Here is a 15,408-nt window from a genome sequence, read left to right as displayed (position 1 = left end):
ATTCAATAACTTCTTAAGTGTTCTCATTGGTCTTTCTCTACCCCTTCTTCACATGATTTAAGATTATCCCTTCCATTCTCCTCACCTGTTTCTCCCATGGCCTTCTCTGTACATGTCTAAACCAGCACAAATGATTTTCTACTATCTTTCTCTTAATAGATACCACGCCTATTTTTTCTCGTATATGCTCATTTCAAATTTTATCTTTTTGTGTATGCCTGTACATCCATCTTAACATTCTCATCTCTGCTATGCAACATTCACATTGAAATAGAACTAGGAGCTTCTTCTTCTTCTTCTTCTTCTTCTTCTTCTTCTCTTTCTCTGTTTTTTTTTGGTGCTGGTTTCCAAAAATGGTTGTAGTTTTTGTTGTGTGAAATTGGTTGTCTAGGTAGGGAAAGCTTGGTGGTGATTGACGATAACATGTTGGACATCGGACAACTTGATGGGGCAAGAGTTTCTTTATGATAAACTTTTAGTTTGAGTATACTCTCTTGCTGCCAATTGTGCTTTATACCTCTCTAGAGAATCATTATCCTCATATTAAGTTTGACAGTCCATTTGCAATCAACAATGTTTATTCGTTTGGCCTTTCAACAATCTATCTTTTATTCTTTTCTATTGTACTCATTCTAACCTCATGGTCTCTCTCCATTCCTTCTTTGACGATGCCTTTGAAATAGTGTTAGGAATAACAAGTGTTTAAGCTACAATGAACCTTTTTTGTATCAATGAAAGGTGTTAAAAAGAGACTACTAAGTTTTCTTGGGTTGGGCTTTCACTAGGCCCAACAGAGGTATTCATGCAAAGAGGTAAATAAAGTTTACCTGAAGGAAGTAAAGAATGAGTTCTTGAGGGCTCTACTATGGACTTAACTAGTATTAGTTTCTCAATTTCATCAACTCTAGACCCCTTCAAAGCTTCTTCAGCTTTTGTTGAAGCAGAAAGGCTGTTTTTATTAGTGAAAATGTACAGAAATGAAGGCCGCCTGAAAAGAAAAGCTAGAAGCCAATAGTGAGGGCGTCTGTATAATAAGTGAAAGCAGCAATGAGGGCTGCATGATGGAGTAATGATTGTGATAAATAGAGAAAAATACGCAATAACATTGCCAAAACAAAGATAGAAGGCAGTGCCTAGGAAGATATAGTGATAAAGCATCAGGCAGACGCAGCAATGAAGGCTTCTTGAGGATTTGCAGTGAAGGCGGGTTCTGTTTGCCAGCAAGAGGAGGCAATGATGAAGGCTGCTTATGCCTGTTTCTTTTGAGAGCAATACCTAGTGCTCTGATACCATGTTGTGCATGAGAGGAGAATGATTATAGCTTGTATGTTTCCAGAAGTATGTTAAGGAAACATGTAGTATACAAGAGAAAATCAAGGGAAGAAATTATTTCTATGATCTACCTCTTAATTTCTAATTGATGCTTAAGGTCATAACTCATGTGCGTTGATTTACAAAGTAATTGCAGAATATTTCTTGCTCTTCAATACATACAAGTCTAATTTTTAAAATCTGTTCATTATCCTAGGAATGAAGCTCTTCGTGTCGCATTCATTGATGTTGTAGATACTTTAAATGGTGGGAAAGAATACTACTCAAAGCTTGTGAAGGCTGATATCAATGGGAAGGACAAGGTGCCATTAATCTCTATTGTTTTCTTTTATGAATTATCCTTCTTTTGCAAATATGATATTTTGATTGCTCATTGACGTGTTTTTCAACCATTAGGATCTATTTTTCTGCTCCAATTTAATCTCTTTCTGAGAATTACCCCCCGACCCCATGGGGCTGTGGCAGGGGTATTTATGGGGGTCATTGTTGAGTTATTTCTGATCCTGATTCTAATTCTTAATGTTACGAGGAAGTTAGTGCGAGAATGAATTATTTTATCAGTTGTTACTCAGAAGTGGCTAACACTTGGCATTCCTACTGAGTCAAATAAGGTTTGAGTGTGTGGAGATATTGTTGAATAATATACTCCTTGATATTCTCTCTATGTTGTTTGTTTGGTATCCCTTAAGGAGTCAACTATTTTGTTTGTCTTCTTTGTAAAAGCTAAAGATAAAGCATTGGAGAAGATGCAGCAGCTGATGCTTCCTGTTTTATAAGAGGTTTGGGTTACATATAAAGTAGGTTTAATATTCAGTTGCTGCGTTTTAATCTGATATGTAATTATGAGTAAGAAAAGAATTGAGAATTAGTTACTGTTATAGGTTGCTAGGATTTAAATAGATAGGATTTGGATATTATTCTGTTATTAGGAGGATTTAGATAGGATTTAATATGATTGTATGGTTTGGATATATTAGGATATCTAGAGAATATTTGGATAGATTAGGATATTTAGAGAATGGCTATAAATAAGAGGCAATAGCATACCTGATTATGGTATTTGATTTCACATAAGAATAGCATATTCAAATTTCCCCCCTTCTCAATCTTTCTATTTCTCGTTATCTCTTCTCTCTCTTAATGAAATTCCACAACATAATCCTAAGAGAGAAACTAACAGACCTTTAAGCTATAACTAATGTAGCTGAAAGTGCAAGTTTCATAGATGAGATAAAATATAGTGTTTCCTAACTATTGATTAGCATAATAAAAGTGTAGTAAATGAGCAATTTGCTTCTCTCAATATTCATCAAAGGAGGCCGAGTACATATATACAGGAATAGGAGCAATAATCTCTCCGAAAAGTAAGGGACCAGTATCAGTCAGTAGCTAAATAAGGTAATATCTAATTAAAGACAGATCCTACCTAATCTCCTAGGATAACGAATATTAATAGAAAATATTATAGATAAGATCTAATAATTACACAGTCTGACCACACTCCCTCTCAAGTTGGAGCATAGATGTCAGTCATGTGCAACTTGCGTATACAACTATCAAATGCTGGTCCATGTAGGCCTTTGGTCAATACATCTGTAGCCTGTAGCTTTGTAGGGAGGTATATAAGACATACTACACCTTCTTCCACCTTTTCCCTTATGAAATGCTTGTCTATCTCCACGTGCTTGGATCTTTCATGTTGAACAAGATTCAAAGCCATACTTATTGCAGCCTTGTTGTCACAATAAAGTTTTAATGGTGGATCAACCTTGACATGTATCTCCTCTATTACGCATCTTATCTTATCCACAATCCTTCTGAGATGCCTTGGGAGAGAGATCTTAGTTCAGACTCAGCATTGCTTTTAGAAACTACCCTTTGCTTTTGGCTTTTCTAGGTAACCAGATTGCCCCACACAAATGAGTAATAACCTGAAGTTGATCTTTTATCCTTATAGGTTCCTCCCTAGTCTGCATTCGAGTAAACTTCTATTAATCCTTGCTCTTGCTTTTCGAAAAATAAACCTTTTCCGGGTGTACCCTTTAGATACCTTAGAATTTTGTATGCAGCATCCATGTGGCTCTTTCTTGGATCACACATGTACTGGCTAGCAACACTTACAGCAAAAGCTATATCAGGTCTAGTATGGGAAAGATAGATCAATTTTCCCACCAACCTTTGATATCTCTCCTTGTTTGCAGGCTTATCTTTCTCTTCATTCTCTTCTAACTCTTGCTCAAGATCCTCATCCAATTCTTCACTTTCTTTTTCCTCTTTGGACTTCTTTTTTATCTTCACTACAATTGGCGTATCTACAGGTCTGCACCCTAGCATGCCAGCTTCCTTTAGTAGATCGAGGATATATTTCCTTTGAGACACATAGAGTCCCTGTTCTGACCTTGCAACTTCCATTCCCAAAAAATATTTTAAGTTGCCAAGATCCTTTACTTCAAACTCTTTACTTAAAGCATTTTTCACTCTCTTAATCTCCTCTTCATAATCTCCTGTAATGATTATATCATCCACATATATTATGAGAATACACCTCTTACCGTTTTCCGTTCTCACAAACATGGTATGATCTGAGAGACCCTGCTTGTACCCTTCAGCTTTCAATACTTTTGAAAATCTATCAAACCACGCATGTAGGGATTGTTTTAAGCCATAGAGTGATTTCTTCAGTTTACATACTTGATTTGTGTGCCCTGTGCTGAAACCTGGAGGTAAGCTCATATAGACTTCTCTGAGATCTCCGTTCAGAAAAGCATTTTTTATGTTTAGTTGATGCAATGGCCATTCAAGATTTACTGCCATAGAGAGTAGAATTCTGATGGTATTTAACTTAGCTACAGGAGCAAATGTCTCCTTGTACTCTAAGCCATATGTTTGTGTAAGCCTCGTGCCACCAATCTAGCTTTTAGCCTATCTAAGGCACCTGTGGAATCATATTTTGGAGTAAAAACCCATTTGCACTCTACTACTCTTTTTCCCTTGGGCAATTCCACTATATCCCACGTTTCATTCTTTTCCAAAGCTTTCATCTCCTCCATAACAGCAGTTCTCCATTCTGGTATGCTCAAAGCTTCATATCGATCACGGGGAATCTTCATTGTATCAAGATTAGTCATAGACACACAAAATTAAGGAGATAGAGCATGGTAACTTACAAAACTTCTAATAGGGTGCTGAGTACATGATCTCGGTTGCCTTCTAAGTGCAATAGGTAGATCTAGATCATCTATCTCCTTCTCTTCAGCAATACCTTTCACTTCTGGTTCATTATTTTCCATAATCTCACCTTCAGGGGCCTCTTTTAGTTCTGAATCTGGTAGTGCTATTGGCATGACAGCCTCTACATCTTGCCTCTTCTTCCTTGAGTAAGTTATGAGTTCTTTTTCCGGTGCTGTACCTGCATTACTGTTATTCTTTAAAGGACTTTTCACTTCAGTTTATGGCCTAGAAGTCTGAATTTCAGGTGCAGGTATGTTTGAAGAAAGAGGTTCAGAACCATTTTGAGTTTGTTCTGGCTGGTTTGGAATAGATTCAGGCAAGTCAGGCAGTTCTGAAAAAATGTTTTCCTGGTTTTCCTGACTCCCTGAATACTGAAATTCACTCCCCCTCTCCCCCTGAATTGAAGAATTTGAAGAATGTGACATCTCGGCTGATATATAATTTCTTGGATGAGGGATCAAAACATTTATACCCTTTTTAAGTGGAGGAATAACCAAGGAAAATACATTTGACAGCTTTAGGATCCAATTTGTGGGAATGATGAGAATGGACAAACGCTGTACAGCCAAAGATTTTAAGGGGAAGATGAGTATCAAGATGAGGGATAGAGTGAGATTCTTTTAACTTGTCAAGTGGGGTAACATGAGACAAGACACGATTGGCCATGCGATTTATCAAGTAAGTTGCAGTGAGTATCGCATCGCCCCAGAAATATTTAGGGACATTATGGGTAAACATGATAGCACGAGCAACTTCCGATATGTGTTTGTTCTTTGGTTCAGCAATACCATTTTGTTGTGGGGTCTTGGGACATGTACTCTTATGAATGATGCCATGGCTTTTTAAGAAAAGATTCATTGGCTTATTACAATATGCTGTTCCATTATCTGTATGAAGTACCTGGATTGTGGTGTCAAATTGAGTTTTGATCATGGTATAAAATTTAGAGAAGATAGTGGGAACACTAGATTTATCACGTAATAAGTAAACCCAACATAATCTAGTGTGGTCGTCAATGAAGGTAACAAACCATTTAGTATGAGTATGATTAGGAACACGAGCAGGGCCCCACACATCACTATGAATAATGGAAAAAGGACGAGAAGATTTATATTCAGAAGATTTGTAACTAGATCTTTGATGTTTAGCAAGTTGACAATCAATACACTGAAAGGAAGACAACTTATGGAATTTAGGAAATAAATGACATAAATATTAAAAATTTGGATGACCCATTCTCCTATGCCATAACATAAGATCATTAAAGTCCTTATTCTTAGAGGTAGAGGCAATAATGCACCGGATTCTAGACAAAAGATTACTCACAGTTGATTCATCAAGATAGTAGAGACCATTATACTCTTTAGCACTGCCAATCATCTTCCTTGATAAGAGGTCCTGAAAAATACAATGGGTAGCACAAAAATGAGCCCAACACTGAGCTTATTTTGTCAATTTACTAATAGACAATAAGTTGCATGCTAGGTAAGGCACATGAAGTACGTCTTCTAATTTCATAACATTAGAAATAATAACATTCCTTTTACCCGCTATAGATGAGGCAGGCCCATTAGCAGTATTGACAGTTTCATGCCCAACACAAGGTGTATAGGCACTAAATAACTTAAAATCTGATGTCATGTGATCTGTGGTTCCGGTATCAACAATCCACTTGAAATTACTAGTAGTAAGTAGAGCACAATTACCTTTGTGCACTATTGATGCAGTGTGACCTTGCTTCTGATTCTGTTCATCCTTTTGAATCACATCAAGTATTTCAATCAACTTACCCAGCTGTTCTTTGTTTATCAGAGGTAATGAATTTGAGTCAGTCTTCTCTTGTAGAGTGTCATGAGAAGTCTGATATCCCTGTGTCTTTCCCCTTCTAGGCTTCCAATCTGCTGGCTTCCCATGCAATTCCCAACAGGTCTCACAAGTATGCCCTTGTTTCTCGCAATGTTCACACCAAGTCTTTCCTTTTTGGCTTCTATGATTTGCACCTTTGCTAACAAGTGCAATAGAGTCCAGAGATCGTGAAGAATTGGGAATCGTACCAGGGAGCATCACCTTACGTTGTGAAGCCTCTTGGCGTACTTCGGAGAAAATTTCTCTCGTTGAAGGTAGTAGTGATTTGCTGAGAAAACGTCCACGTACGTCATCTAGAGATTGATGTAACCCAGTCAGGAATTTAAAAACACGTTCATTTTCAATTTGCTCCTTATAACGAGCCACATTAGTAGCATTTGACCACTCCAACACAGAGGGACCACCAACCTTGTTCGAATCATACAGCGAGGACCCATCACTTTGCGTCATCAGTGAAGATGGGCGATTGGGGTACAACTCGTCTGCAATGCTTTCTAACTCGTGCTCGGCGTTGAAAATGTGTGGAGAAGCAGCCGGCTTTGATACCGTGTAGTAAATGAGCAATCTGCTTCTCTCAGTATTCATCAAAGGAGGCCGAGTACATATATACAGGAATAGGAGCAATAATCTCTTCGAAAAGTAAGGGACTAGTATCGGTCAATAGCTAAATAAGGTAATATCTAATTAAAGACAGATCCTACCTAATCTCCTAGGATAACGAATATTAATAGAAAATATTTACACATAATATCTAATAATTACACGGTCTGACCACAAAAAGAGCATCTCTTCCTTTTAGAATCAGTGCTGATCACACAAAATAAAAGCACGTTTAAAGTAACTTGCTTATAGATATTGTATTTTTCAACAAAATCCATTGATTTGGGAATAAAGCTTGTTGGTCTTTTCTACCTCATATGGAGAATGATGTTGTGTAATCACTAGTGGACAGGTAAAAAAAAAGGAAAGGATGTAGACCTAGGGTAGCTGATATATACGGTGCTATTTGTTCTTTTTGTCTATAAAACTGTTAACAATATGAATAGAAAACTGAAAAGAGGTTATTGCTTGAGATTTGAAGTGAAGAAATCCAGAAGCTGGTTCCCTTATTTTGCTCTTTTTTTTTTTGTGAAGGTTGGATCCTTGGTTGTTTATGGACCTGTATTTTTGTACCAATAACCTCTTACGAAAGAGATAAAATACTTGATGTTTTTGAAACCTAATAATAAAGAAAAAGTTGGCAAGTTGATATATACGGTGCTATTTGTTCTTTTTGTCCATAAAACTGTTAACAATGAATAGAAAACTGAAATGAGGTTATTGCTTGAGATTTGAAGTCAAGAAATCTAGAAGCTGGTCCCCTATTTTGCTATTTTTTTGTTGTGAAGTTTGGATTCTTGGTTGTTTATGGACCTGTATTTTTTTACCAATAATCTCTCTTATGAAAGAGATAAAATACTTGATGTTTTTGAAACCTAATAATAAAGAAAAAGTTGGCAAGTTTTAGTCACAATATATTGCTTTGGTTAATTGCTCTTTATCATACTAGAAGGCTTTTTATCTTGCAGGAAATATATTCGATTAAACTACCTGGAAATCCCAAGCTTGGGGAAGGGAAACCTGAGAATCAAAACCATGCAATTATATTTACTCGTGGAAATGCAGTCCAGACAATTGACATGAATCAGGTTCCTTTTTCTTTAAGCAATCTATATGTGACGTGTGTTGGTTTTGATGATCGTGCTGGCTTGAATCCTTGTTCAGTCTTGCTATCCTTTGTAATTTTGACTTTTTTTTTTATGGTGTTGAGCCTTTTTATGGTAATCCCCATCTTGTTTGTAGCTGAAAAGGTCGAGAGATATTATGTTACTCCATAGTGATTTTGGTTATCCCAAAAGGTCTATATATAAATAACTAAGGCTACAGACCTGCTTTATTGTCACGAATCCCACATTGGGGAGCCTCACAAGTATTGTGGGTTTTATAAGTGTGAGGGGCTCTCTGATCCAACAAGCTAGTCTTTTGGGATGGGTTCTCCCTTTGGGCTTGTGCTCGTCACATTGGTGCTTTCATTGAGAGGCCGGTGCTACGAAAAGGGCTACCCACGAAGGGTTTTGACTGGTAGAAGGCCGAATGAAGTGCCGTGGAGTGAAGCCACTGGAGACGTCGGCTCTTGACGGGGTGACATTGTCACGAATCCCACATCGGGGAGCCTCACAAGTATTGTGAGATTTATAAGTGTGAGAGGCTCTTTTACCCAACAGGCTAGTCTTTTGGGATGAGCGCTCCCTTTGAGCTTGTGCTCGTCACATTTATCTGGCTGAAAGAGAAGCGTAAGTCAACGAAAAAATAAGGATTTAATCCACCAAATCAGCATTTTAAATATTTGAACTAGAGATAAGGTAGTTCATGCATAATATAATAAAATAATCATTATCGTGGGGCAGCCCTGATTTCTTGTATTATCCTACTGTAGCCTTTCTTTGAGTTCGAATGATTATTGCAGTCCCTGGGCTCTGATGTCTATGGACCTTTTTTGTAGAAGAATTTCATACTTGCAGCTTCAGTTTGCTATTAACTTTCACTAACCTTATTTGCATTTAAATTAAATTTTAGCTGCTTTCTTTGTGATGTATGGAGGTGATCAGGACAATCTCCCCCCAACCCCTAGTGGGGCCTCGGGGGATTTGAGAGAGAGAGATAATCAGAACTGAATTTCATTGACACTGAAAAACCTCCCCTTCCTTGCAGTCCCTTTTGTAGCCGTTACCCCTCCAATGGCTATAACTCACCAGCTAAAAATAATGACTTACACATCAGTAAGCCCCTGTTGGGCCTCCCAACATGTGGGGCCATGTATACAAGTAAAGGCCCAAAGGAAATACCTAGGAACAGGGGAAACAGGGGCAGAGTGGGAAAAACGTAGTGCATAATGAAACTTGACATTGTCAGTGTAGTGGAGGGGTAAAAAGGGGGTGGGGAGTGACAGAGAGGGTAGGCAGTAGTATCACCTTGGGGGAGAGGGCTTGGTTTCTTGAAAGCCAGGTTGTTTGATGGTCTCTTTCTTGTTTTCTATTCTTATTTGACATTTGGAATAGGAACTAGAGCGAGTAAGGTTGATTAGTGAGTGTATCCTCTACATTTTCCCTTCATAATAGAAGATACTAGTGAATTATTCATCATTTTCCTGCCATTAATTTATTTAAATAGCTGTTATTGGTGCTGGTCCTATCACCCCCCTTATCCTAGAGGACCCTTGGCCTTACGGGTCAGATAATTCTGCAGCTGAGAAATCCAACTAGTTTCCTCATCAGGCAAGCCTTTCCACTGCACCAAAACTTCTGTTATGATCCTTCCTTCCTTTCTTCCCAATCTCTTCTTCACAATCCTCTCTGGAATAAGATCTGCAGGTAGTAAAGGCCAATCAATTGGTGGGTGCGCCTTTGCTTTACTGGTGGATCTGAACACAATTTGGGTAAGGAGACATGAAATTTGAATGACTCCTTGCTTCTGCAGTTAGTTCTAGCTTGTAAGCAATTGGCCCTGTAGGGATCAAAATACCTTGGAGCCAGTGCATGTGTACTTCCAAAGGGTGGTGAAATCTGCCAATAAGGTTGCAACTTGAGGAAAACTGACTATCCTACTTTGAATTCCCTAAAAGACCCGTGCAGATCAGCCTTTTACTTTGTTATATTCACCGCTCTATGTAGGTGATGTTTTGCTATGGCTATGGCTTCTTCTCTTGTTGAAATTGTTGTATCAACAGCTTCAATGGTGGCCTCTCTAGGCAAATAAAGTATGTGTACTGGTTGTTTTTGCCATATAGAAGTTCATAAGGAGTGACCTTAGTTGAAGTATGAAAAGCGGTATTATACCCCCATTTTGCTAGTGGCCACTACATGCATATGAGAGTATCGAGATAATGGGTGATTTGGGAAGATAGATATTATGAATAAATATTATTTTCACTTTATTTTAGAAATTTTCTATTTAATAATATTTAGATTTTATTTAGGTATTTAGTTATCTAGATTTTATGTAGATATTTAGATATTTATTTAAATATCTATATATTTATCCAGATATTTAGTTATTTGGATTTTAGTTGGATATTTATTTCTTTAGATTTTATTTAGTATTTTATAGATTCTAGGGGATTTTATTCAATTTTCTAGTTATCTAGATTTTATTCATTATTTTAGATTGTATTTAGGATTATAAATATGCTTAGCAACTCAGAAGCATTCATATCATGAATAAAATAGACTTTTGAAACTTTTGGCCCTTTGGAGATTATTATTGAGAGAAGTATAGAACGAGACTCTTGTTTTATATTATCTTGATAGATTTATTTATTCTATTTACTTTTATTAGTTCTATGTTCTCTTGTTAATACTATGAAGTTAGATTCTGATTTTATATGTTAATAGAGATTTATCTTCCTTATTTCTCTTTAATCATCTTGGAACCTATCATTTGGTATCAGAGTCATTTGATCCAAAGATGGTACCTACCTATTCCGCATGCCTTTTTCACAAACCCACTTTTTCACCACCCATCCCGTTCTATTATCATCCATCTTCTAGAACACATTTTCCCAAGTATGATGGTGGAGATCCACAACCATGGATTTTAGAGGTGGAAAATTATTTTCTATATTATCACACTTTTGAAGACTTCAAATTTGATATTGCATTAAGGCATTTAGAGGGAGACGCTCGTGATTTCTTCACTTCTATTAACATGGAATGTACAATCCTCTATTGGGAAGAATTAGTGGAGGTGTTATTAGAAAATTATGGGCCTTTGGAATATCAAAACCCAGATAAGTTCTTATGTGACATCAAGCAAATTGGTTTCGTGTAGGAGTATCGTTTGGAATTTGCTAGGTGCTCTGCTTGTGTGAAGAATTGGCTGGAACATTGCCTCTTGGGAGTCTTCATCAAAGGTCTCAAGGAGAAGCTCAAATCTGACATCCAGATTCATAAACCTAGGACAGTTTATCGGGTTGTTAGTTTGGCCCTTGAATGAGTTAAAAGGCCAACACTCTTGTGAGCCCAAAACTGCCCAGCAAAACCAAACTAAGCCTTTGTTTCCTTTAGTCCCTTATCAAACAGCACATGACTTCAAAAAGACATCAACATTGACTTCAAACTCCCTTCGGCCAGAAACTTCAACCTCGTTTCCACACAAGCCATCATCTAGCATGGCTTTTGTGGAAGCCATACATCAGCAACAACAAGAGATAGGACTTTGTTTCAGCTGTGGTGAGACTATGAAACCTGGGTATCATTGCAAGGGATTTTTTTTGCCGCTAGAAATTGCAGAGGACCGCAAAGAAATTGTTCCTTCCCTTAAAGAGGACAAAACCGTGGAGATGGAACCTAGTGGGGTTGAAATGTCCCTCAATGCTATTTTGGATAGCAACAACATATCTATAATGAAGCTTCAAAGGAGCTTCTTTGAATGCCAGCTTGTGAACTTGGTGGGCAGTGGGTCTAACTGCAATTTTATCCTTAAAGTTCCCATACAGCCTCTTGTTCATCCTTTTGGAATCCATATTGGAGATGCTGTTATTTATTTATTACTCTCATCTCAACCTCTAGATACACAAGAAAGCTATTGCTTATGTCTCGCCTTGAGGACAAGGCGAATTTTCAAGGGGGGAGTATTGATAGAGTTTCGAGATAATGGTTATTTGGGAAGATAGATATTATAAATAAATATTATTTTCAATTTATTTTAGAAATTTTCTATTTAATAATATTGTTTAGATTTTATTTAGGTATTTAATTATCTAGATTTTATATAGATGTTTAGATATTTATTTAAATATCTATATATTTATTCAGATATTTAGTTATTTGGATTTTATTTAGATATTTATTTCTTTAGATTTTATTTAGTATTTTATAGATTCTAGGAGATTTTATTCAGTATTTTAGATTGTATTTAGAGTTATAAATATGCTTAGCAACTTAGAAGCGTTCATATCATGAATAAAATAGACTTTTGAAACTTTTAGCCCTTTGTAGATTCTAAGTGTGGCTATTGATAGAAGTATAGAACGAGATTCTTGTTTTATATCATCTTGATAGATTTATTTATTCTATTTACTTCTATTAGTCCATGTTCTCTTATTAGTATTGTCACGCCTCAAAAATAGAGGGTGACCGGCACAGGATGTGAACCACCGCACATCCCTTAAGCCTTGAATTAGTTAATCTTTCTATGACTAATACATAATTATGTTTTGATTTGAATTAGAACATGCATAAACATTTTTGGTATTAATAAAATGCTTCAATACACAGGTGTGAGAATTTCGGTAGAACCTCCTCTATAAGTAAGATCTCTTGAAAATTCTACGATAACAATGTTTCAATAAAAAATATCAAGTCAATCAGGAGCAGAGCTCCTTTCAGCTAACAAACAAATATATGATAACATAAACAATCTAACCACAGATTATGTGGAGCACCTAACAGTAAGTTTACAAAATAAAATTTCATAATTAAAACTTTAAGAGAAAATTTAATTGTTAGCTCCTTTACTTCTAGTCAATCATAAACTCCTCAATGTTTAGTGGGTGGTTCAGCGTCAGCTACACTATTTGAGACTAAAATTATTTCTAGTGAATAACGTCCCAATAATAAATAACTAAACATGAATAAAAAGAAAGTTAAAAACAATTATATATAATTAAAGAGACAACAATTTCCATAAAAATTCAAATAAATTCAGAATAAAAGGATTTTGTATAACTTTAAATGAAATTTTGAATGATTAAATTATCATATCAAATATCATTACTTGGTTTCAAGGGAGCAAATAAACATAAGTAATTATAAATAGATTACTAATTAAAAACAAGTGGGACGTAAAATCATTAAATAATCAAATTCATATTTTCAGGGACTTATCATAATAATTAACAAACGTGGACACATAGTCCACGAGGGCAAATAACCAAACGTGATTGAAGTCACAAAACAGACATGGACACACAGTCCACGAGGGTAAGTAATCAGATGCGGTCGAAGCCACAAAACAAACGTGGACACACAGTCCATGAGGGTAAGTAACCGAATGTGGCCGAAGCCACGAAACAGACACAGGTGTGAGACCCACGAATAACAGACATGAGAACAGAGCTCACGAAAATCAAACTAACTAGTAATTAACTATGATGCGCCAAGGGCTAACGGGACTGCTGTTAGCAACCAGTGTTCTGTATCAAGTCCCTTTCAAACCCAATTTCAAGCATGTGAGAAAATAATCTCTTTTAAATAAAATTTTCATTTTTAATGTCAAACTCGCATGAATCCTCTTTAGTGTCAATCCAATATTTGATAAAATAAAATCTCGTAATCAAAGTCTAAACTTGTATTTATTGAATAACTATCATTTCAAAACTGACAAAGCTAATTTCACGAAATAAAATAGCCTAATTAACAATTTATCCAATAATCACATCGTTGTTTTAAACAAAAATGCTAAAAATGTAATATTTTTGTGAAGGAAAATTTAGAAAAAAAATCAATTGGGATGCTATTCACTTATCTAAAATTTCGAAATGCAAAATCCCCTCTAAACTTTGGTTACATTTTTTCCTTTTCCAAACACCCTAAAAATCATGTTAAATTTGAAGTAAACTTTCAATAAATTCAATATTTCTTTCCAACATTACGAATATCAAAATTTTGCTATACTTATTTGAAAATTTAAAATTGGGACTCTACGTATAAAATCCATCAAAGCTATAGCTCAATACTCAGTTAAAATACAATCTCATATTAAACTCTTTCTTTTGTTCTTTTGGTCAAAATACTAAAAGTACATTATTTTCAAAGCACTCAGCTAATTACATAATATCTTTATAATCAAATCTATGTGGCCTACGCTGAGCTCGATTGACAAGATAATGCTAAGACTTGCTATGTCTTGCAAGGATTTAATGAAATTTTTGTAAGTTAAAATTCAAGCCAAACTCTCTTCAAACACTTGATGGACATTAATCTTTAAACACATACCAACCTCTTAATTTCCCTTTTAAAAATTTTCATAATATCATTAATGTAACCAATAATCAAATTGAGCTCAATTAGAACATAAACTCACATCATCCTCATCACAAATAAACCTCAACTTTCACTTTTCTCAAACATTGCATCAATCACTTTATATGCACATAGGAATTAACATGAGAACAAACTAACTTTGTTTTTGTAGCATCCGCCAAGTACTAAATCCCTTAATTTCATTTACATCCTTGTATCATAAAGAAAATCATCTACTTCAACAATATACCCAACAATAATATCTTTATCACATTTAATTGCTACCAAAGACTAATATCCACTTATCAAACATTTCACCAAATGCGTTGTGAGCATTCAAAATCAAGACATACAACAATCATCTTTCTCTTTAAACTTCTTTCCCAAAAATTTCTAATCAACATCAGTTAAATTTAATATACTCCCCAAACTTAATTCTTTATCAAAATCAATTTAATTCCTAGAAAAAAAGAATAACATCTAAATCAATTTCCTTCTTACAAAGACCAAAATACTCAAGGAATCATTTCTTAACTAGAGTAGGTTTCCAAGTTTTCAACTTAAGCTTGTTTGAACAATAATATCTCCTTTGCACGCACAACAACTAAATTTGAAGATCAAAAATAGAATTTCCAGCAATTACCCATATCACAGAAATTACACAAAATCAACGCAAGGGAGAGAAAATAAAGTTTAAATTCACCAAAGAGCAAAGAAGAACATGGATTGAAGGATTTGGAATCTTCCCTCATACATAGAATAGCACCGTCGTAGAACAAGGAGGGAGAAGATACGAGCTCTGGTCGACGGCGTCAAAAAGAGAAAAGAAAGGAAGAAACGAGAACTTGGCCTCTAGCAGTGACGGATGAATACTGAGAAGGAAGAACAGGTAGTGCTAGATCAAGAAAGAACAAGAACT

The 15,408-nt window shown here is 35.8% G+C and overlaps 1 protein-coding gene across 1 annotated transcript in view; it reads left to right on the top strand.

Moving 5' to 3' along the window:
* LOC129308578 (callose synthase 9) overlaps positions 1-15,408 on the top strand; it is a 58,167-nt gene that overhangs the window by 25,713 nt on the left and 17,046 nt on the right. The window contains exons 35-36 of the mRNA XM_054949775.1: positions 1,529-1,634; positions 7,998-8,117. Coding sequence (XP_054805750.1) covers positions 1,529-1,634; positions 7,998-8,117 — 226 coding nt within the window. The remainder of the gene's footprint in view (positions 1-1,528; positions 1,635-7,997; positions 8,118-15,408) is intronic.

This window comes from Prosopis cineraria, unplaced genomic scaffold (assembly GCF_029017545.1).
Source record: "Prosopis cineraria cultivar Desert tree isolate PC_DT_omini unplaced genomic scaffold, ASM2901754v1 PC4, whole genome shotgun sequence".
Lineage (NCBI taxonomy): Eukaryota > Viridiplantae > Streptophyta > Magnoliopsida > Fabales > Fabaceae > Prosopis > Prosopis cineraria.
Note: the sequence above shows the minus strand (reverse complement) of the source record. Positions and strands in the feature narration are given on the sequence as shown.